Below are 24,215 nucleotides of genomic sequence, written 5' to 3'. Positions count from 1 at the left end.
ATAAAAAAACTTACCTTTACCGACGCGATCGCGATGTAATCGATGGTGATTAAAGTTGATTCTGGGTTTCGCGCCAGGCAGCCAGCCTGATTAACAGGCTGGCTACTGACAGGAGCTGCAACACCAAGGTGGGTGGGGGGGCGGGGGGAGAGAAAGAGAGAGAGCGAGACGTCATCCGGCGCTGGAATAGAGTGGAGGGCGCTGAAGATCGGGGGTGGGGGGAGAGGGGAAGATCGGGGGGAGAGAGGGGACGATCGGGTGGAGAAGGGGAGATCAGGGGGGGGACATTGGGGGGGGAGAGGGGGAGATCGGGGGAGACATCTGAGGGGGACAGGGGAAGATTGGAGAGGGAGACATAGGGGGCTGAGAGGGACATCGGAGAGGGAGACATCAGGAGGAGAGGGTGACATCGAAGAGGGAGACATCGGACATCGGAGCAGGGTGGAAAGGTAGGTTTGTTTTGTTTTTTTAACTTTGTTCAATGGTTTTTTTATTTAATTTATTTTGTTTATTTTTGCCTGATCTGAATTATGACGAGATTACATAAACTAGGCTTGTATTCCCTGGAATATAGAAGGTTAAGGGGTAAATTGATTGAGGTTTTTAGGATTTTGAAAGGAATTGATAGGTAGATTTTTTTTTTTTTTATTCGCTCACGGGATGTGGGCGTCGCTGGCAAGGCCGGCATTTATTGCCCATCCCTAATTGCCCTTGAGAAGGTGGTGGTGAGCCGCCTTCTTGAACCGCTGCAGTCCGTGTGGTGACGGTTCTCCCACAGTGCTGTTAGGAAGGGAGTTCCAGGATTTTGACCCAGCGACAATGAAGGAACGGCGATATATTTCCAAGTCGGGATGGTGTGTGACTTGGAGGGGAACGTGCAGGTGGTGTTGTTCCCATGTACCTGCTGCCCTTGTCCTTCTAGGTGGTAGAGGTCGAGGGTTTGGGAGGTGCTGTCGAAGAAGCCTTGGCGAGTTGCTGCAGTGCATCCTGTGGATGGTGCACTCTGCAGCCACAGTGCGCCGGTGGTGAAGGGAGTGAATGTTTAGGGTGGTGGATGGGGTGCCAATCAAGCGGGCTGCTTTATCTTGGATGGTGTCGAGCTTCTTGAGTGTTGTTGGAGCTGCACTCATCCAGGCAAGTGGAGAGTATTCCATCACACTCCTGACTTGTGCCTTGTAGACGGTGGAAAGGCTTTGGGGAGTCAGGAGGTGAGTCACTCGCCGCAGAATACCCAGCCTCTGACCTGCTCTCGTAGCCACAGTATTTATATGGCTGGTCCAGTTAAGTTTCTGGTCAATGGTGACCCCCAGGATGTTGATGGTGGGGGATTCGGCGATGGTAATGCCGTTGAATGTCAAGGGGAGGTGGTTAGACTCTCTCTTGTTGGAGATGGTCATTGCCTGGCACTTATCTGGCGCGAATGTTACTTGCCACTTATCAGCCCAAGCCTGGATGTTGTCCAGGTCTTGCTGCATGCGGGCTCGGACTGCTTCATTATCTGAGGGGTTGCGAATGGAACTGAACACTGTGCAGTCATCAGCGAACATCCCCATTTCTGACCTTATGATGGAGGGAAGGTCATTGATGAAGCAGCTGAAGATGGTTGGGCCTAGGACACTGCCCTGAGGAACTCGTGCAGCAATGCCCTGGGGCTGAGATGATTGGCCTCCAACAACCACTACCATCTTCCTTTGTGTTAGGTATGAATCCAGACACTGGAGAGTTTTCCCCCTGATTCCCATTGACTTCAATTTTACTAGGACTCCTTGGTGCCACACTCGGTCAAATGCTGCCTTGATGTCAAGGGCAGTCACTCTCACCTCACCTCTGGAATTCAGCTCTTTTGTCCATGTTTGGACCAAGGCTGTAATGAGGTCTGGAGCCGAGTGGTCCTGGCGGAACCCAAACTGAGCATCGGTGAGCAGGTTATTGGTGAGTAAGTGCCGCTTGATAGCACTGTCGACGACACCTTCCATCACTTTGCTGATGATTGAGAGTAGACTGATGGGGCGGTAATTGGCCGGATTGGATTTGTCCTGCTTTTTGTGGACAGGACATACCTGGGCAATTTTCCACATTGTCGGGTGGATGCCAGTGTTGTAGCTGTACTGGAACAGCTTGGCTAGAGGCGCAGCTAGTTCTGGAGCACAAGTCTTCAGCACTACAGCTGGGATGTTGTCGGGGCCCATAGCCTTTGCTGTATCCAGTGCACTCAGCCGTTTCTTGATATCACGTGGAGTGAATCGAATTGGCCGAAGACTGGCTTCCGTGATGGTGGGGATATCGGGAGGAGGCTGAGATGGATTATCCACTCGGCACTTCTGGCTGAAGATGGTTGCAAACGCTTCAGCCTTGTCTTTTGCACTCACGTGCTGGACTCCGCCATCATTGAGAATGGGGATGTTTGCAGAGCCTCCTCCTCCCGTTAGTTGTTTAATTGTCCACCACCATTTACGACTGGATGTGGCAGGACTGCAGAGCTTTGATCTGATCCGTTGGTTGTGGAATCGCTTAGCTCTGTCTATAGCATGTTGCTTCCGCTGTTTAGCATGCATGTAGTCCTGAGTTGTAGCTTCACCAGGTTGGCACCTCATTTTTAGGTACGCCTGGTGCTGCTCCTGGCATGCTCTTCTACACTCCTCATTGAACCAGGGTTGGTCCCCTGGCTTGTTGGTAATGGTAGAGTGAGGAATATGCCGGGCCACGAGGTTACAGATTGTGCTGGAATACAATTCTGCTGCTGCTGATGGCCCACAGCGCCTCATGGATGCCCAGTTTTGAGCTGCTAGATCTGTTCTGAATCTATCCCATTTAGCACGGTGGTAGTGCCACACAACACGTTGGATGGTGTCCTCAGTGCGAAGACGGGATTTCATCTCCACGAGGACTGTGCGGTGGTCACTCCTACCAATACTGTCATGGACAGATGCATTTGCGACAGTTAGATTGGTGAGGACGAGGTCAAGTAAGTTTTTCCCTCGTGTTGGTTCGCTCACCACCTGCCGCAGGCCCAGTCTAGCAGCTATGTCCTTCAGGACTCGGCCAGCTCGGTCAGTAGTGGTGCTACCGAGCCACTCTTGGTGATGGACATTGAAGTCCCCCACCCTGAGTACATTTTGTGCCCTTGCTACCCTCAGTGCTTCCTCCAATTGGTGTTCAACATGGAGGAACCTTTTGTGCTGGTGGGGGAGTCTAGGACAAGGGGGGCATAACTTTAAAATCAGAGCCAGGCCATTCAGGAGAGAAGTTAGGAAACACTTCTTCATGCAAAGGGTGGTAGAAGTGTGGAACTCTCTCCAGGCGTTTCACCAGGCGTGAATCGGAAGCCATGGGAAAGCCACCCAGGTAAGTTTAAAATCATTTTAACTACCTACTACGTCAGAAATAAAGTACCTTAAGTGCATCAATGAGGTACATTTGGTTCTTTAACTATCATTCCACAGGCTTTAATTGCCGGCGGGACTTCCAGATTCATGTAGCGTACACACAGGTGGGTCTGTGGCAACCCCGGAAGTTGGCGGGTTGGAGCAGCTTTCGAACCCGTTCAGAATTTTTGCCATTTTCGCAGCCCCCTGCCCTCAACGCGCCTGCAATTTCATTTTGAAATTGAGCCCAATATTTTCTACCGCTTAACCAATCTCCTAACCGGGACAATAATTTGCCTTCAATTCCATGAGCTTTAATTTTAGCTAACAGTCTCTTATGTGGAACCTTATCGAATGCCTTCTGGAAGTCCATATAAACTACATCCATAGATATTCCCCTGCCTATTACTTTAGTTACTGCCTCAAAAAATTCAATTAGGTTCTTTAGTCATGACTTACCCTTTACTGAGTACTGAGAATTGTTGGAGATGCTGTCTTTCAGATGATGTGTTAAACTGAAGCCCTGTCTTATGGATTTAAAATATCCGAAGACTATTCTAAGAAGAGTAAAGAGTTCTCCCAATGTATGGGCTGATTATGCGTACCTCACTTCAATGTCATCCATATATTTGCTGTCTATGGAACCTTACTGTGCACAAATTGGCTGCTTTGTTTGTCCACACAACAGAGTGGATTGCAACTCAAAAGCAATACATTGGTTATGAAGCACTTTGGGATGTGTTAAGGTTGAAATGATTACTGTTTTTTGGGGAATAAAGTGTGCTCGCTCGTAGAATAATCAAAATGGTCACGAGAAGGAAGTGATCAACAAATGGGGAGCTGTTGCTCATGAATGTGTGAGGAAATGCAAAGTGTTATCAGAGCTGACAATCTTTGTTATATACAGGAAGTATTAGACACCAAAAACAGTCAATGTTAAATGCCAGCAAGTGTTTAAAACTAGGTCACAATACCTCCTCCACTGACAAGAGCCCTGCAAGGCAAACATGACTACAGCGCTGGTTATACAGTGGAGTTTCAGTTATCAATTTCCCAAAGAACATTTTTCAGTGGGCTCATTGAAATTCACATTTCTCCAGTGGCAGTTACTGGTTCTTGCATTTAAAAAAAACTCCCCCCCCCCACGCCTCACTGAATTTGAGAAACTAGAAAACCTTGATTTATTTGAATGGGTTTGCACAAAAAAAAATCTGTTTCTAACAATCCAGCCTTTGCTGGCACCTTTTCAGAGAAGGTTTTAACATCAAACCAAGTGAATATTAATCTCTTTCAGCTAAGGTTCCCAAAAGCCCATTTGGTACAGGCATCACTCAGTGTGAAACTAAACCACACAGTCCAGGACTGAGCTACATCTAATCTTTGCATCGTACAGAGTAAGCTGATCTCAGCTGGCACTACAATTGACCTCAATGCTCTGGGCTAGGGATGGAAGAAACCAGCCAGGGTTGGTGAAACATAAGTTAATCAGTTAGCGTGGAGTTCTAAAATGCAGGTCATTCTTGACCAACCTTTGAAAATCCTTTGAAGAAATAACACAAAGGATAGATAACAGAAATGCAGTTGGTGTGGTTTATATGGCTCTTCAAAAATAATTTGATAAAGTACCACAACAGAGACCTGTGGCAAAGATAATGACACATTGAATTAAAGAGAATGTGGCCAGGTGGATAGAGAAATTTGTTGGAGGGCAGAGAGCTAAGGATTGGGGTTCAAGGAAGGTTGTCAGGCTGGAAAGATGTACTGAGTGGTGATCCCCAGGGTTCTGTGCTGGTGTGACCCTTATTTCCTTTATACACAAAGGGTCAGGACCTAGCAATTGAAGGAAGAATAATCAAAATTGCAGCTGACAGTCAGTCGGGAGGGCAGGAGGGTACAGCAAATTGTGGTGAGGATTGTAGACAGGACAGCCTGGGCAGATGCTGTTCATTGGAAGTAAGAATAGGGCAAGGAAATACTCCTTAAATGATAAGATGCTAAATGGAGTAGATGAGCAGAGGGACTAGAGGGATTTCAAGTGTGCAGATATGCAGGTCAATAAAGATGACAGTGCACATAGATAAGATCATAACAAAGGCAAATAGAACCCTTGGGTTTGTATCTAGAGGCATGCAATACAAAAGTAAGAAGGTAAGACCTTACATAGGCAAGAGGGGAGGTGACAAGTTGAAGATATTCAGACCAAGAGTTCTGAAGGTTAAGGACAAGCTAATTGAAGGAGTGGCTACCGATGGTGAAGAGGGAATGGGGAGTGGGAAATGAGAAACGAGATTAGGGAAGGGCAGACAGGGTGAGGAGAAGTGAAGCATTCACACTTTTATCGTTAAACTGATGTTTTGAGTGTTTCTTTACATTTTAGGGTTAATATTACAGTAACATTTAGAGCACTTTTGTTATAGTAATAGCAGCACTCTTTCTGCATCACAATGCATGAGCTGAAAAAATGGCTTATGTGTGGAAACTATAGCTCTCCTGCCTCTGTTGGTAGTTTAAGAGTTAAAGAATAGCATTTTGAATTCATATTGACATTTTTAATGAAACACACACAAACATACATGAAATGGAACTCAATAGAAATTTTACCTCGACTATAAATATTTTTTTAAAAACTGGACATTGCACTTCACAATAACCGGAACTTAATGGTTCCAGGACAGTTGATTCACACCTACTGACATATTCATATATTTAAATACAGATATTGACAGAAAGGTGCTAGATAAATGCATTTTCAGTGTCACCAAACATTTCATTTAAATAGATGTCACGGGAGCCAACAATGGATCATTGACATACATCAGGTACTGCACGGCTTGTACACAATGGCTGGAATTCTCCTCTGCCATTCTACCCAAAACTGGGCAGGATAGCAGCGAAGAATGAAGGAACATGCGGGCGGAGAGGCCTACTGCCCCATCACTGCCCAACCGCTGTTTCTCTTTCCCTGTTCCTGCTGGGACTGCCATTGGCTTCTCCTTTCCCGCATGCAAATGGCAGTGGGGGATGGGGGAGCGGTGCAGAGCCCAGATCCCCAGTGAGTTTCCCAGCTTCGTTACTGTCACTTCCCAGGGCCGCCATGGGAAAGGCCCCAGAGAGTGGTAGTGATAGCTCTAGGGTTCCCCCGTGGAGGGAGGGGGCTTGTAGAGGCCTTGTCTCCCTCCAGGCTGGCTCCTAACTCTCATCTGCTCAGGGCAAATGACCTAATTTAGGGCCTCTGTCAATGTTGCTCTATGGACTTTAATGGAAGGGAAAATCGGCGGGTGTATAACGAGCAGTCGATCTGCTATTGCCCATTTTACGTCCCCTGCCTAATTTGAAAGTTCCGCCCTATAAAAAGAGGCAAACAAAATACTTGGTTTTATATCTAGAAGCATAGAATACAAAAGCAAAATGGTAATGGTGATCTTGTAGAAGTCCTTAGTTTGCTCACAGTTGGAATATTGTGTGCTGATTTGGCACTCCATTGTAGGAATAAAAACAATGGAAAAGGTGCTGTTAGACTCATTAGGATATTACCAGGGTTGGAGGATTACAGTTATCAGGAGAAGCTTCAGTCTCTTTCTCTGGTATTTTCCCCGAGGGTGCGATTGTTCAGGGAGAAGGGTCGAGGCAGGACTTCTGCCCGATGCTCTGACCCTGCTCATTTTCTATGCTCATGGCTCATTGCTCGTGCACGGTGAGCTAAGGGCATTATCCCACCACTACCAACAAGGGAAATGAGGTGGTGCGGTGGTGGGACACTGGAGGAGAATCCAATTCACCTTGTCTAATCCCACCCTCCAACTCGCTTCCCATACCCTTTAATATTCCTCTTATTCGAGCAACTATTTAATTCCTTTTAAAAAATAATTTATGGGCTTTGTTTGAAGAACGATTTGTGGCAGAGAATTCTACAATCTAACCACCCTCTGTGTAAAGACATTTTATTTAATCGCACCTTAAATTCCGTTTATGATTATTTTAACTTTGTGCCCTGTTGTTACCCGTCTTGCTGAAAAATGGAGACAATCTATCACAACGTACCATATCATAACCCTTCACAATCTTGAAGACCTTCTATCAGGTCACCCCTCAACTTTCTCAGCTCCAGTGGAAAAAAAGTCCTAATTTCTACATAGTAACCAAAGAAACAGATTCAGACAGGAGACCTTCAGCCCACCTATCCACAGTATTCCCTTGGTACTTTTCTATTAACCCATTTGTTGACAAGAACCTGTTTTGTTCCTTCTTGAAAGCCACAAAGGTCTCTTGTTCCACCACCAGTGCCGTTAATCTGTTCCACATACTTACCACACTTTCAGTAAAAAATGTTCCACCTGCATTTCCTATTTTCTTTTGTTGTTCTCATATTTACAAATTGAAGACTACAAAAGAAGATTTGTCAGAATTGACAAGCCCCACTCTCACCACAATTATGAATATTTTCTGCTTCATCAGAAACTTTAACAGCAACAGGAAACCCCAAAATAGCTCCCAAGGTATCAAAATATTTGCGTCTGAGGTCTCCTATGTAACCCTTGGTCCTTATGTGTAATGTACTCATTATTAGATACTTACAGTAGGCAAAGCGCATATGCTCCGACCACTGACTCGCTGCCCCTCACCAAAAAACTCCCATCCATTCCGGCATTGGCTAACAGCTCCTCTGCTTGGGCTCGGCTGATGTTCAAATGATACCATAGCGGACTTGCCGCGGCCATTCTGACCACTCCCAATGCAGACTGATCAATGAAACCCTGTAAGGAAAAGAAAAACGTTAATAGGAACAAATCGATGAAGGTGTCAGAAACATTTACACCAGTGCAGTGTCACCATGTCAGCCATGGTCAGTTGGTAGCACTCTCGCCTCTGTAGGTTCAAGTCCCACTTCAGAGACTTGAGCACGAGATCTAGGCTGACACTCCAGTGCAATACCGAGGGAGTGCTGTACTGTCGGAGGTGCCGTCTTTTGGATGAGACGTTAAATCGAGGCCCCGTCTGCCTTCTCAGTTGGACATGAAAGATGCCATAACACTATTTTGAAGAAGAGCAGGGGAGTTCTATCTGGTGTCCTGGCCAATATTTGTCCCTCAACCAACGCCACTAAGACTGATTATCTAGTCACTACCATATTGCTGTTTGTGGGACCTTGCTGTGTGCAAATTGGCTGCTGCATTTCCTACATTACAACAGTGACTACACTTCAAATGTACTTCCTTGGCTGTAAATGCGCTTTGGGTCATGAAAAGTGCTATATAAATGCAAGTTCTTTCTTTCTTGCTGGCTTAAATCATCTTTCCTTTGAATTCCATTTGACTTCAGATACTTGTTGGGTGTTCTGTCCCCTGCCTGTAGATAACAAATTGTGCTTATTGAAAGAGGGACCACCTCACGAAAAAGTGTTCAGCAGACTTTTTTTCATTTGTTTACAAACACTTGGGGCCCGATTTTCCTCTCCCACTCCCACCCCACTGTAAGTCGGGCAGTGTGCCACCCAACTCCAATGAAATTTTAATCGCCAACCCCAGTGAAACTTTACAGGCTCTACTCATTTGCATGGCCTGTTCTTCATAGAATCATAGAATCATAGAAGTTACAACATGGAAACAGGCCCTTCGGCCCAACATGTCCATGTCGCCCAGTTTATACCACTAAGCTAGTCCCAATTGCCTGCACTTGGCCCATATCCCTCTATACCCATCTTACCCATGTAACTGTCCAAATGCTTTTTAAAAGACAAAATTGTACCCGCCTCTACTACTGCCTCTGGCAGCTCGTTCCAGACACTCACCACCCTTTGAGTGAAAAAATTGCCCCTCTGGACCCTTTTGTATCTCTCCCCTCTCACCTTAAATCTATGCCCCCTCGTTATAGACTCCCCTACCTTTGGGAAAAGATTTTGACTATCGACCTTATCTATGCCCCTCATTATTTTATAGACTTCGATAAGATCACCCCTTAACCTCCTGCTCTCCAGGGAAAAAAGTCCCAGTCTGTCTAACCTCTCCCTGTAAGTCAAACCATCAAGTCCCGGTAGCATCCTAGTAAATCTTTTCTGCACTCTTTCTAGTTTAATAATATCCTTTCTATAATAGGGTGACCAGAACTGTACACAGTACTCCAAGTGTGGCCTCACCAATGCCCTGTACAACTTCAACAAGACATCCCAACTCCTGCATTCAATGTTCTGACCAATGAAACCAAGCATGCTGAATGCCTTCTTCACTACCCTATCCACCTGTGACTCCACTTTCAAGGAGCTATGAATCTGTACTCCCAGATCTCTTTGTTCTATAACTCTCCCCAACGCCCTACCATTAACGGAGTAGGTCCTGGCCCGATTCGATCTACCAAAATGCATCACCTCACATTTATCTAAATTAAACTCCATCTGCCATTCATCGGCCCACTGGCCCAATTTATCAAGATCCCGTTGCAATCCTAGATAACCTTCTTCACTGTCCACAATGCCACCAATCTTGGTGTCATCTGCAAACGTACTAACCATGCCTCCTAAATTCTCATCCAAATCATTAATATAAATAACAAATAACAGCGGACCCAGCACCGATCCCTGAGGCACACCGCTGGACACATCTGGGTGGGGACACCACCTGTGAATGGGTGGGCGCCCCAGTCCGAGAGAGGGAGCATTGTGTGATGCTGCACAAGGCCTGCACCAGCACAAATTCCGGTCGGCTTCTGGGTGTCACCATATAAGCAAGGAAATAAAAATATCACAAAGCAGCAACAATCAATTTTTATTAAAGCAGCGGCATCTTCATGAAAGAGTATTTGGCGAACATTTCACTACGAGTGAAGAAGAACCACAATTTTCACAATGATACTGTTTGTGAGTGAGAGATTGAGGCAGTTCAATGCGATTTACCTATCCATTTACCTTTTACAAATGACAAAAATATTACTCACTTTTTCATTGTACCTGCCATCCTACATGAGCTTACTGTTTCACGTTTAGAAATCAAGACACACAGCACTATCTTCTACTTTAACTCAAAACCGTGAAGCCCCTTAGCTCCCTCAGTCTTACCTTCCTCTACAATTTGTTGGCTTTTAAAGCTTGTTGTCACTTGATCATCACTTCCTGATTCATCGGAGAGAAATTCAACATCATTTCATCCACTTTAGGGGCAAAAAATGATTGATAGAGGAACGAATTTCAGGCCATGATCTCTCACACCCGATCTCCCCTGGAAGTGCGCCAGCTGCCAAATTGAAAGCCGGTGACTTTTAGGTGTACAGGGCCTCAGTTGTAAAGACCCTGCTTGAAATTCATCTACAAATGGGCAGAGATTGCACCGAGTGCTCTGCTCAGTTGTTCTGGGTCTTGAGCGGCTTCACCAGCGATCCTTAAAAGGGACCTCTGGAGGCTGCTCAAAAAACAGCTATAAAACTTTCAATGAGTTACATATCTGTGGAGCCAGGAGGAGCAGGTGTGTGGACCACTGTTGCTTCGCCTCTTTCCCTGCACCTACCTGCGGGTCTGGCTCAGCGTCGGAGCCGGCCAGAACTGGTCAGGCCCCGATCAGAACATCCGACTGACATCCACATCACGCATGTTTCATACGAATAAGTCCTGAGGGCCAATTTCAATTGGCCAAAACGTGCAATGCAATCGCTTCACTGTCTTGCCGCCCGTTTTGGCCGAAAGTCCAATTTCTCGATCAACTTGTCTTTTCTCCTACTATTCTCAACATGTTGGTGTCCTACACTATGCACCTTGGGCCTTCACATGGGCTACTCAACTTTTTTAAAGGACAGACTGGTGAAATGGGCAGACATGTGGCAAATACATTGTGGTAGGAAGAACAAGGAGAGGCAATATAAATTAAATAGTACAATTTTAAAGGGGAAGCAGGACCAGAGAGATCTGGGGTCTTACGTACACAAATCTTTGAAGGTGACAGGATAAGTTCAGAAGGCTGTTCAAAAAAGCATAGGGGATCCTGGGCTTTATAAATAGAGGCATTAAGTACAAAAGCAGGGAAGTTATTCTGAATCTTTACAAATCACTGGTTAAACCTCAGCTGGAGTAGTGTGTCTAATTCTGGGCACCACACTTTAGGAAAGATGTCATGGCCTTGGAGAGGGTGCAGAAGAGATTTACTCGAATGATACCAGGCATGATATGGGGATATGGAGATGGTGCCAGAGGACTGGAGGATTGCAAATGTACAACCTTGTTCAAAAAAGGGGAGAGGGATAAACCCGGCAATTATAGGCCAGTCAGCCTCATGTCGATGGTGGGAAAACTTTTAGAGACAATAATCCAGGACAAAATTATTTGGCATTTGGAAAGACATGGGCTAATAAATGAAAGTCAGCACAGATTTGCTAAAGCAAAATCATGTTTGACTAACTTGATTGAGTTCTTTGATGAAGTATCAGAATGGGTTGATAAGGGTAGTGTGGTTGACATTGTGTGTATGGACTTTCAAAAGGCATTTGATAAAGTACCACATAATAGACTTGTTAGCAAAATTGAAGCCGATGGGATTAAAGGGACAGTGGCAGCGTGGATATAAAATTGGCAAGGGGGCAGAAATCAGAGAGTAGTGGTGAACGATTTTTCAGACTGGAGGGAAGTTTAGAGTGGTGTTCCCCAGGGGTCAGTATTAGGACCATTGCTCTTTTTGATATATATTAATGACCTGGACAAGGATATACAAGGTATAATTTCAAAGTTTGCAGATGACACAAAACTCAGAAATGTAGTAAACAATGTGGAGGATAGTAACAGACTTCAGGAGGACATAGACAGACTGGTAAAATGGGCGGACACATGGCAGATGAAATTTAACGTATGAAGTGATTGATTTTGGTAGGAAGAATGAGGAGAGGCAATATAAACTAAATGTTACAATTTTAAAGGGGGTGCAGGAACAGAGGGGTGTACGTACACAAATCTTTGAAGGTGGTAGGACAAGTTGAGAAGACTATTAAAAGGGCATACGGGATCCTGGGCTTTATTATTAGAGGCATAGAGTATAAAAGCAAGGAAGTTATGCTAAACCTTCCTAAACCACTGGTTAGGCCTCAGCTGGAGTATTGTGTTCAATTCCGGGTACCACACTTTAGGAAGGATGTCAAGGCCTTAGAGAGGGTGCAGAAGAGATTTACTAGAATGGTACCAGGGATGAGGGACTTCAGTTATATGGAGAGATAGGAGAAGCTGGGGTTGTTCTCCTTAGAACAGAGATTTGATAGAGGTGTTCAAGATGATGAACAGTTTTGATACAGTAAATAAAGAGAAATTGTTTCCACTAGCAGGAGGGTCAGTAACCAGAGGACACGGATTTAAGGTGATCGGCAAAAGAGCCAAAGGGGAGATGAGGAGAATTGTTTTTATGCAGCGAGTTGTTCTGATCTGGAATGCACTGCCTGAAAAGATGGTGGAAGCAGATTCAATAGTAACTTTCAAAAGGGAATGGATAAATACTTGAAAAGGAAAAATTTGCAGGGCTATGGGGAAAGAGCAGGTGAGTGGAACTAATTGGATAGCTCTTTCAAAGTGCCTGCACAGGTACGATGGGCCGAATGGTCCCCTTCCCATCAGTCTGATCTGGGTTAGAACCCAGGTCCCTGAAATTAAAGGGCAGCCAAAATAGTGGACTACAAGTCAGAGGAATTCATGCTCAAACTGTATAATGCTCTGGTCAGACTACATCTTGAGTACTATGTCTAGTTCTGGTCATTGAAACACAGGGCAAACATTCAAGTGCTGGATGCAGTTCAGAGAAAAGCTGCAAGGCTGATTCCTAGTGTTAGAGGTCTGAGTTATGAGAAAAGAATGGGGAGACCTGGGCTATTCAGCCTGTAAAGGAGGTATCGGGGGGATGAACTTACAGAGGTATCTAAGATAGTAAATGGCATGGAAAAGATAAATCTGGAAAACTACTTCAAACTAAATTGATAGAGTAGAACAGGAGCACAGGTTGAAACTAGAAAAGCAAATTTACAACTTAAATTAGGAAGTTCTACTTCACGCAAAGAGTGATCAAAACCTAGAATGGATTTCCAGATAGAATGTGGAAGGAAAAACCCTGGAATAGTTTAACAACCAATGGGATGCTGCAGTGGGGAGTTCGGTTGCATCTTTCTGGATGGATGAATTTAGGTGAGCCAAACGATCTTCTTCATTTTTATGTATTTTGCAATCTTGTGGAACATTCACCTAAAACTGTCAAAAACAAACCCAGTCTGGCAAAGAAAAGACATAAAAAGGCGTCATGCCTTGCACAGTGGAAAAAAAACGACACGACACAGTGATGTTGATGAAACCATTTCCTTTCCTTTCCACAGACAGCAGCACAACTCAAATTTAGTTTCTTTCGTAAAAAGTGAATATTTCTACATGCTTATATGTATTACTGGTGAAAATAGCAATGCACAACTGTCACAACAGATCTTACTGCAAAACTGTTGGATATGTGCTGGTGGTAATTGCCTGCTTGCAATGTTGCACAACTGTGAGATGTGCTTGTTAGTTGAGCAGGCCTTGCTCTGCAGCCATTGTGTTGTTTGTTCACCTCCTTCTTTATTTACTTATTGTTTAAAATTATAAAAGGACAGGGAAAATAGAAGCGGATTGTTTCCAGTAGTTAAGGGGTCCAGAACAAGAGGTCATAGATACAAGGTTAAATATAAGAGATTTAGAACAAAGAGCAAGGGAAGCCTTTTTACACAAAGAGTTAGGAGGCTGTGGAATTTATTGCCAAGGTTAGTCGCTGAAGCAGAAACTTTGGCAACATTTAAGATTATGTTGAATAGGTGCATGAAGAAAAAGGATGAGGAGATATGGAAGCAGGGCAGGTAAATGTGATTAGGACTATTTGCTCATGTGGAGGGTAAGTGCCAGCTTAGACTGGTTGCGTTGAATGCTCTGTTTCCGTGTTGTAACTTCTATGTATTTATATACTTCCTGTTTTGGTTTAAGAAACTCCTTTTGCCTCAGTTTGTGGGTCTTAAATTTAAACAAAGCCAATTATGTAGGTATGAGGGGTAAGTTGGCCAAGGTAGATTGAGAAATTAGATTAAAAGATGTGACGGTAGCAATGGCAAACATTTAAAGAAATAATTCATAATTCTCAACAAATATACATTCCCTTGAGGAAGAAAAACTCCACAGGAAAATTGATCCAATTGTGGCTAACTAGAGAAGTTAAGGGTGGTATTAGATTAAAAGAAGAGGCTTCTAATGTTGCCAAAAAGAGTAGTAAGCCTGAGGATTGGGATTAGAAATCAGCAAAGGAGACCATGAAATTGATAAAGAGGGAGAAAATTGAAAATGAGAGTAAACGAGCAAGAAATATAAAAAACAGATTGTAAGAGCTTCTACAAGTATATAAAAGGAAGAGATTAGCGAAAGTAAATGTGGGTCTCTTAGAGGCAGAGACAGGAGAAATTATAATGGGGAATAAGGAAATGGCAGAGACGTTTGTATCTGTCTTCGCAATAGAAGACACAAAAAAACATACCAGAAATAATGGGGAACCAAGTGTCTAATGAGAGTGAGGAACTTAAAGTAATTAAGATTAGTAAAGAAAAAGTATTGGAGAAATTAATGGGACTAAAAGCCAACAAATCCCTGGACCTGATGGCCTACATCCTAGGGTTTTAAAATAGATGGCTGCAGAGATAGTGCATTCATTGGTTTTGATCTTCCAGAATTCCCTAGATTCTAGAATGGTTCCCGTGGATTGGAAGGTAGCAAATATTACCCCGCTGGTAGAGAAAGGAGGGAGAGAGAAAACGGGGAACTATAGGCCTGCTAGTCTGACATCAGTAGTAGGGAAAATGCTAGAATCTATTATTTAGGACATAGCAACAGAAAATCATAATATGATTAGGCAGAGTCAACATGGTTTTATGAAAGGGAATTCATGTTTGATAAAACTATTACAGTTTTTTGAGGGTGTAACTAGCAGAGTAGATAAGAGGGAACCAGTGGATGTAGTACATTTGGATTTTCAAAAAGCATTCAATGAGGTGCTACACAAGAGGTCATTACACAAGATTAAGGCTCATGGGATTGCGGGTAATATATTAGCAAAGATTGAGGATTGGTTAACGGACAGAAAACAGAGAGTAGGAATAAATGGGTCATTTTCGGATGGCAGGTTGTAACTAGTGGGGTACCGCAAGGATCAGTGCTTGGGCCTCAGCTGTTTACAATCCATAGTAATGATTTAGATGAGGGGACCGAATGTAAATATATCCAAGTTTGCTAACGATACAAGCTGGGTGGGATAGTAAGCTGAGAGGAGGATGCAAAGAGGGTACAAAGGGATATAGACAGGTTAAATGAATGGGCAAGAACGTGGCAGGTGGAGTATAATGTGGGGAAATGTGAAATTATCCACTTTAGTAGGAAGAATATAAAAGCAGAATAATTTTTAAAAGGTGAGGGACTAACAAATGTTGCTATTCAGAGGGATTTGGGTATCCTTGTATACGAATCACAGAAAGTTAACATTCAGGTTCAGCAATTAGGAAGGCAAATGGAATGTTAGGCTTTATTGCAAGGGGGTTGGAATATAAGAGTAAGGAGGTCTTGTTGCAATTATGTAGGGCTCTGATGGGACCACACCTGGGGTACTGTATACAATTTTGGTCTCCTTACCTAAGGAAGGATATAATTGGCTTAGAAGAGGCGCAACGAAGGTTCACTAGATTGATTCCTAGGATGAAAGGGTTGACCTTTGAGGAGAGATTGAATAGAATGGGCCTATAGTCTCTGGAATTTAGAAGAATGAGAGGTGATCTCATTGAAACATATAACATTTTTAGCAAGCTTGACAGGATAGATGCTGAGAGGCTGTTTCCCCTGGCTGGAGAGTCTAGAACTAGGGGGCATAGTCTCAGGATAAGGGGTCAGTCATTTAGGACTGAGATGAGGAAAATTTTTTTTACTCAGAGGTTGTAAATCTTTGGAATTCTCTACCCCTAGAGGTCTATGGATGCTCAGTCATTGAGTATATTCAAGACTGAGATCGACAGATGTTTAGACACCAAGGGAATCAAGGGATATGGGGATCGGGCAGGAAAGTGGAGTTGAGGTTGAAGATCAGCCATGATCTTATTGAATGGCGGAGCAGGCTCGAGGGGCCATATGACCTACTGTGCTTCTATTTCTTATGTTCTTATGTTACACTATATGAGTAATTTGTGACAAAAGATATAGTAAGTGTAGCAATTTTGGGAGGAACAGGTGATTTTGGACTTATGGTTCCCAAAGCTTTCCACCGCTGTGAGTTTTCCTCGTATCATTTCTGGGTCTGTTGTAGACTAACTGATAGAGATTGATCGCCACGATTAGTCAATAACTCCATTATCATTGTATCGTGTGAGTAGCACGAGAAAGCACGGAACAAGAAAGATATATACATCCCATCTAGCTCATTTGTTCCACAGACCATATACAATTCACTCTTTCATGGACTCCACCCCAACCATTCAATCTCCAGAGGAAAGTTTCTGCATCTGTCAGCCTGCTGTTCCAAAGGTACATCCGGCAAAACTTCAGAACATCCTTCAGACCTCAACATCCCACATGATTCATCCCTGACTGACTGCTTTTATTGACATGAGATTTCATGGTCCCAAAAGCCCTGCAACCATGTTTCACAGTCACTTAATTCGATCATCCCAATCTGTATTTATCATCATAACATTCAGGCCGAACCTGAAATTCACCCAGCTCTTTTTTAAACATGGTGACCTGTTCATGTGGGCACGGGTACCCTGTAATACAGACTGCTTGTGAACACACACAGTAAATAGACCTCAGTCCTCTAAAGACAGCGACAATTCTGCATTAAAATCCAAAACGTGCTCTCCTGATTATTCAGTTGATAATTGCACTGCCCAGTGTGCAACCAAGTCATACAGAACAGAAAGGTCCCTAGTTTAATCCCCTGGACTACGATGAGCTATCTGGTCTCAGCCTGGAGGCTAGTAGGAGTGCTATAATTGGCCTCAGTACTGCTGGATAGGGAGGGTGCCCTCTCCTCATCGCTACCTCGTTACCTGTTTGAAAATACAAATGTGTGGTTGTCAAGAATGGTAGGATTGGGCTTGATTGTGATATTCCCTACAGTCAAATAGCTTGCCCACGTGCACTGTCTGGAATCATACATGTAGAATGGCCATTTTGTCAATGGTTGGAGGGTGCCCAGACCTAGAGCAATGAAACCCCAGCATAAGTCGACACTTTTGAAGGGACGAAAATTAGGGGTATGATTTTTGCCTATTGTTAGATCAGCTTCATATTTGGGGGGATGTCCTCTAAGCAGTCTGCTATCCAATCCATTTAAACAAGACCTGTTTAAACAATCTGTCTCTTCTAAATGCCGCCTAAGACTTTGAGGGAATTTGCTTGGGAGCTTGCCTGCAGTATTTTCCAGTCATTTTTTGCGATGGTATGAAACATGCCCTGAAAACAAATGTGTGTGATTATAGTCATATACTAAAGGCACGATAGGATAACCTAGGCGCTGGGAGTCCGATTGTAAAACAGCCATCTTGGCAATACCAAGCGAGGGGGCCAAAAAATTACCTTTCTAAAAGTACCACTGTAAAAGATACTAAAAAGAAACAGATTGCTCAAGCAGAGTCTGACCGTCAAATAATTACAGTTAATAATGGTTATTGCTAAGGTTAGGTCAATCCTTAAGGCAGGACAGGGCCGGGGTCAGGACTTGGTTCTTTGCGGAAGATTAAATTAATTTAAAATATTAATAACAATTTATGTATCATAGGACACATATGTAAATAGCAAAAATGGACTTTGTTTTCAACAGCAGACTTCAAAGCATGGATCGTCCTCTGGACCAGTTTCACCTGCCACTCCCCCCACCACTCCCCCCACCACGGACCCCCCCACAACTTCCTCCCACCACTCCCCTCACCACTCCCCCCACCACTCTTCCACCACTCCCCCCATCATTCTCCCCCACAACCATTTCCCCCGCCACTTCCCCCACAGTCCCTCCTGCCACACACTCCCCACCACTCCTCTGGCCACTCCCCCAGTCAGTACCCCTCCACTCTACCCCGACACTCGCCCGGCCACTCCCCCCCGCTCCCCCCGACACTTCCCCCGACCATTCCCTCTGGCACCCCCCCGACACTTCCCCCGACATTCTCCCCACCACTCTCCCCAACACTCTGCCCACCACCCTGTCTCCACCGTGAACCCGATCAATTTTCCTCAGTTGAGCCAAATTTGACACGGAGGGTGGGCTCCCAGTGGAATCATCACTGCCGACAAAGAAATGCTTAGGGGCTGCAGTGCGACACCCACTTTATCCCATGAAGGAGGACAAGACAACTTTAAAGGGGGCAGAAGCTCCCCGATTTTTTTTTTAAAGCATTGGCAGTCAAGGCTGTCCGTGAGCCTCTGGACTCTTCTGAAGAGGTGTGGGGGCAGAAAAGAGGGAGAGAAAGCCACTGCCAGGATCTCTCCTTTCAGCACAATCGATGGAAACCCTGCAGACACAGCTATTTAAAGCACTTCTCTCCAGGTTTTCGTTGATCTTCTGCCGAAGTTATGGCGGAAGATTGGAAATTCTACCGCACAATGTATCGATCCTTTTGTAAGTAGTTTATCTATCCACCAAATGGCTTGTCTCAGACGTTTTGTTTGTTCATGTGATTGATGTGTACATTCAGTACATCGAAACAGGAGTAGGCCATTCAGCCCCTCGAGCCTGTTCCATCATTCAATTAGATTATGGCTGATCTGTACCTCAACTCCATTTACCCACCTTTGTTCCACATCCCTTGTCACCCTTACCTAACATAAATCTATCAATCGCAGTCTTGATAATTTCAATTGAACCAGCATCCATAGCCTCTTGGGATAGCATTTTCCAGATTTCCACTATCCTTTGTTTGAAAAAATGCTCCCTGGTGTCACTCCTAAATGGCTAGGCTCTAATTTTAAGATTATGCTTCTTATTCTAGATTCCTTCACCAGAGGAAATAGTTTATCTCTATTTACCCTATCAAATCCTTTAATCATTTTAAAGACCTCGATTAGATCGCCCCTCAACCTTCTAAAGTCAGGAATACAAACCAAGTTTATGCAACCTGCCCTCTTAATTTAACCCTTTAAGTCCTGGTATCATTCTGGTGAATCTGCGCTGTACCCCCTCCAAGGCCAATATATCTTTCCCGAGGTTTGGTGCCCAGAACTGTACGCAGTACTCCAGATGGGATCTGACTAAGGCTCTGTACAAATGAAGCACCGCTTCCTCACTTTTGAATTCCAATCCCATTGAGATAAAGACCAACATTCAATTAGCCTTTTCAATGCCTTTTTCTACATGTTCACTAGTTTTTAGTGTTTAGTGCACATGGACACCTAAATCCCTTTGTTTTTCTGCAGCTCCTAGTCTCTCACCATTAAGAAAATATTCCGATTTGTCTTTCTCGGATCCAAACTGGATGACCTCACACATTCCCCACAGTAATCTCATGCTGGCAGAAAATGATCTGCTGTAAAGGCCACCTCAAACCCGTTCACTCTCCTGCCTCATGCGTTGCTGCTACTGTTTCAGTAGGTACATTCTGTTCACGTGAATACTATTTACACTGTTCATAAGTGGCACTACTGCAGATTGTTGTACCATATAAACGTAGAGGTTTGTGCTGTTAGTCCACAGTTCGCCTACAATCAATACATTAATTTCCCTTTCTGCACATTTCAATGCTCTCGGGTACTGATCGAGTTTCCACAGTCTTCCATAGTGCTTGCATCCCCTGGTAGTTTTCCTGTAGTCCTTTTCCATTTTTCCGTGTGTTTTGCCCTCCACTGTATCAGCAAGTGAAAGCACACCGAGAAAGGTTTAGAGTGGTGAAGTGACAATATTTTGCCACATTGGTAAAAACCAGCTGTTGTGAGTGGATCGCAAACACTGAATAGGTCGGGTTTTCTGCTTTTGTGCTGGCCAGTCCGTGGCATTCTATCCGTTCATTTTAATGCACAGAAAATTGCGGGCTGGGGAGTGAAGTGGAAAACACCGGCCAATCAGTTCATGACATGAATTGAGTCGCACCTGCAGTTCACAATACCACGCTCGAAATAAGGGCAAAAGAGTAACTAGGGAGAGAGTAGGGCCTCTTAAGGATCAACAAGGTCATCTATGTGCGGAACCACAAGAGATGGGTGAGATCCTAAATGAATATTTCGCATCGGTATTTACGGTTGAGAAAGGCATGGATGTTAGGGAACTTGGGGAAATAAATAGTGATGTCTTGAAATCATATTACAGAGAGGGAGGTGCTGGAAGTCTTAACGCGCATCAAGGTAGATAAATCTCCGGGACCTGATGAAATGTATCCCAGGACGTTATGGGAGGTTAGGGAGGAAATTGCGGGTCCCCTAGCAGAGATATTTGAATCATCGACAGCTACAGGTGAGGTGCCTGAAGATTGGAGGGTAGCAAATGTTGTGCCTTTGTTTAAGAAGGGCAGCAGGGAAAAGCCTGGGAACTACAGACCGGTGAGCCTGACATCTGTAGTGGGTAAGTTGTTAGAGGGTATTCTGAGAGAAAGGATCGACAGGCATTTGGAGAGGCAGGGACTGATTAGGAACAATCAGCATGGTTTTGTGAGAGGAAAATCATGTCTCACGAATTTGATTGAGTTTTTTGAAGGGGTAACCAAGAAGATAGATGAGGGCTGTGCAGTAGACGTGGTCTACATGGACTTCAGCAAAGCCTTTGACAAGGTACCACATGGTAGGTTGTTACATAAGGTTAAATCTCACGGGACCCAAGGTGAGGTAGCCAATTGGATATAAAATTGGATTGACGGCAGAAGACAGAGGGTGGTTGTAGAGGGTTGTTTTTCAAACTGGAGGCCTGTGACCAGCGGTGTGCCTCAGGGATCGGTGCTGGGTCCGCTGTTATTTGTTATTTATATTAATGATTTGGATGAGAATTTAGGAGGCATGGTTAGTAAGTTGCAGATGACACCAAGATTGGTGGCATTGTGGACAGTGAAGAAGTTTATCTAGGATTACAACGGGATCTTGATAAATTGGGCCAGTGGGCCGATGAATGGCAGATGGAGTTTAATTTAGATAAATGTGAGGTGATGCATTTTGGCAGATCGAATCGGGCCAGGACCTACTCCGTTAATGGTAGGGCGTTGGGGAGAGTTATAGAACAAAGAGATCTCGGAGTACAGGTTCATAGCTCCTTGAAAGTGGAGTCACAGGTGGATAGGATGGTGAAGAAGGCATTCGGCATGCTTGGTTTCATTGGTCAGAACATTGAATACAGGAGTTGGGATGTCTTGTTGAAGTTGTACAAGACATTAGTAAGGCCACACTTGGAGTACTGTGTACAGTTCTGGTCACCCTATTATAGAAAGGATATTATTAAACTAGAAAGAGTGCAGAAAAGATTTACTAGGATGCTACCGGGACTTGATGGTTTGACTTATAGGGAGAGGTTGGATAGGCTGAGACTTTTTTCCCTGGAGAGTAGGAGGTTTAGGGATGATCTTATAGAAGTCTATAAAATAATGAGGGGCATAGATAAGGTAGATAGTCAAAATCTTTTCCCAAAGGTAGGGGAGTCTATAACGAGGGGGCATAGATTTAAGGTGAGAGGGGAAGAGATACAAAAGGGTCCAGAGGGGCAATTTTTTCACTCAAAGGGTGGTGAGTGTCTGGAACGAGCTGCCAGAGGCAGTAGTAGAGGCGGGTACAATTTTGTCTTTTAAAAAGCATTTGGACAGTTACATGGGTAAGATGGGTATAGAGGGATATGGGCCAAGTGCAGGCAATTGGGACTAGCTTAGTGGTATAAACTGGGCGACATGGACATGTTGGGCCGTAGGGCCTGTTTCCATGTTGTAAACTTCTATGATTCTATGATTCTATGAATGTGGAATGCACGACAGCCATTTTGGAATTTGGAAAGCATAACAACCAGAGCCGTCATTTTGCTGTCACGTTTGCCGTTTTCAACTTGTATAAATTTCTGGTTGTTGGCAGAAGGGTTAAAATGCTACCGTTGCAGTCTGTGTTCATGTATTAACACCTGCAAGCAGGATTTGGTAAGTCATGGGATGTTGATGATTGAAAAGTGGCGCTGGGTTAAAAAATAAAGCACTGGAACTGAGCCCTAAGGTCTAAGAGGATCCTAGACTCAATCCTTGACCTGTGCTGAGTTAGCTGATCTCAGCAGGAGGACTACAATTAGCCTCAGTGCCCTGGGCTAGGGAGGAAGAAACCCCAGCCATGGTTCCCACTCACTGTCCACATGTAGCATGTGTCAAAAGCGGTCAGTGTGGGAATATTCACTTCCTTGGCTCACAAATGAAGAAGGGCCACTTAGGACAGTAATGGAATGCAACTTCGAGTCATTTGTGAAACTGTATACTAGCAAGAGTCATTGACCCTGGAATTCCTAGGACTGTAGAGATAGTTGACTTCCATTGAGGAGGCCCAGAGCTTGGGGTGGAAACTGATTCTACCGGGATTTCATTTGTATGCCCTGGCCCTTTAAATTCCCTTAGGGGGCCTGTGAGCGAATCTTCCACCCATCCATCCTCCACCAAATCAAGGGGGCATCTCGGGCCGGGGTGGGGGGGGGGGGGAGCTGCGGGGGAGAGTTCCTGGGAATTCCACCCTTGAAAGGCCTCAGCAGAACTCGCCTTTTGAAGGCCCTGCATCTTTATTTGACTTAGATTATTGATCTCAAAAGGATCAATTATCTTGTCTGGAAAGTAAATGGCTCCTCTTGGAACTGAAGAGTGAAAACAATAAGCACTATTCTCTTAGGCCTCAGTGGACGTCAGGTGGTGTGGCTGAAGCATGCAGATCATGGCAGATGCTGTTGATGTGCCTTTGGCAACGCCAGAGGCTCAACATGACCATGGCAATGACCCCATCCCCGGGATTTAAGATGGGGTCTAAGGCTACCAGCATGGGCAGGCTGCGCTCTGCTTTGTCCCCCATGAATTTCCGGGTCGGTGTCTTCAGGAGAGGGAGTAAGCTGCAATGGTTTGGAGACACTGGTTTAAAGTTGCCATGCATCGTTTTTTTTATCCAGTCTGTAAGAGGGTCACACCTAATCATTAATTCAGATATCCATCAACCTGCTGTGTCAGCATTTTCTGTTTTTACTTCAGATTCCCTGTATTTGTATTTTTTTCTTGTTATCTCTACTATTCTTTTGGTTTGTTTCTCCAATCCCAGAATGCTTCCAACAAGGACATATTCGTTACATCATATCATTTCTGTACGTCAAATTCACATCTTTCATCTTTACAAATTTTATCTTACAGATATTAAATAAAAGACATTGTAATTATGATATAATCCTTATTAAATGATTTAAGAAGTACAGTCACTTTTCCCTCTGCAATTCTCTCCTCTCCTGAAGGCACCTACTGATGCTGGCTAGGGTTGTGTGTGTGTATTGTCCACATATCCAAGTAGCCATTCATCATGTCTGATTCAAGATAGTGAGTATCGCAGAGTTACTGGACTGCAGAGGTCATCACAGCCGACTTCCATATATGTGCATTCTCAGCAGGGGTCACTGGATAACAATCAAAGCGAGAATCTTGCTAGATTTTTTTTTGCTTCCGCTTCAAGGGGCCCTAGGCCAATTATAGTATTCCGCTCACTGCCCTGAGTGAGATCAACTAACTAACTCAGCATAGACTACGGGGGAGAGGGGGGGTTGCGGGAATGTGGAACTTTCTGGTTTGCATAGCTCAGTTCCATACTTGATAAACTCATGGAACCATCGGCGAAACCCAATGGGGAACCTCTCGACTTTTGTGCGATAGCAAAAGATGCGTGACAGC

The 24,215-nt window shown here is 44.4% G+C and overlaps 1 protein-coding gene across 2 annotated transcripts in view; it reads right to left on the bottom strand.

The window, feature by feature from the left end:
• The window catches only part of LOC137333097 (phosphatidylinositol 3,4,5-trisphosphate 5-phosphatase 2-like), a 114,294-nt gene that overhangs the window by 89,065 nt on the left and 1,014 nt on the right, over positions 1 to 24,215 (bottom strand). For both annotated transcript variants that reach the window (XM_067997224.1, XM_067997225.1), the window contains exon 2: positions 7,941 to 8,119. In XM_067997224.1, coding sequence (XP_067853325.1) covers positions 7,941 to 8,083 — 143 coding nt within the window. In that variant the 5' untranslated portion in view covers positions 8,084 to 8,119. The remainder of the gene's footprint in view (positions 1 to 7,940; positions 8,120 to 24,215) is intronic.

Source organism: Heptranchias perlo, chromosome 15 (assembly GCF_035084215.1).
Source record: "Heptranchias perlo isolate sHepPer1 chromosome 15, sHepPer1.hap1, whole genome shotgun sequence".
NCBI classification, from domain to species: domain Eukaryota; kingdom Metazoa; phylum Chordata; class Chondrichthyes; order Hexanchiformes; family Hexanchidae; genus Heptranchias; species Heptranchias perlo.
This window is presented reverse-complemented; position numbering and strand designations above follow the sequence as displayed.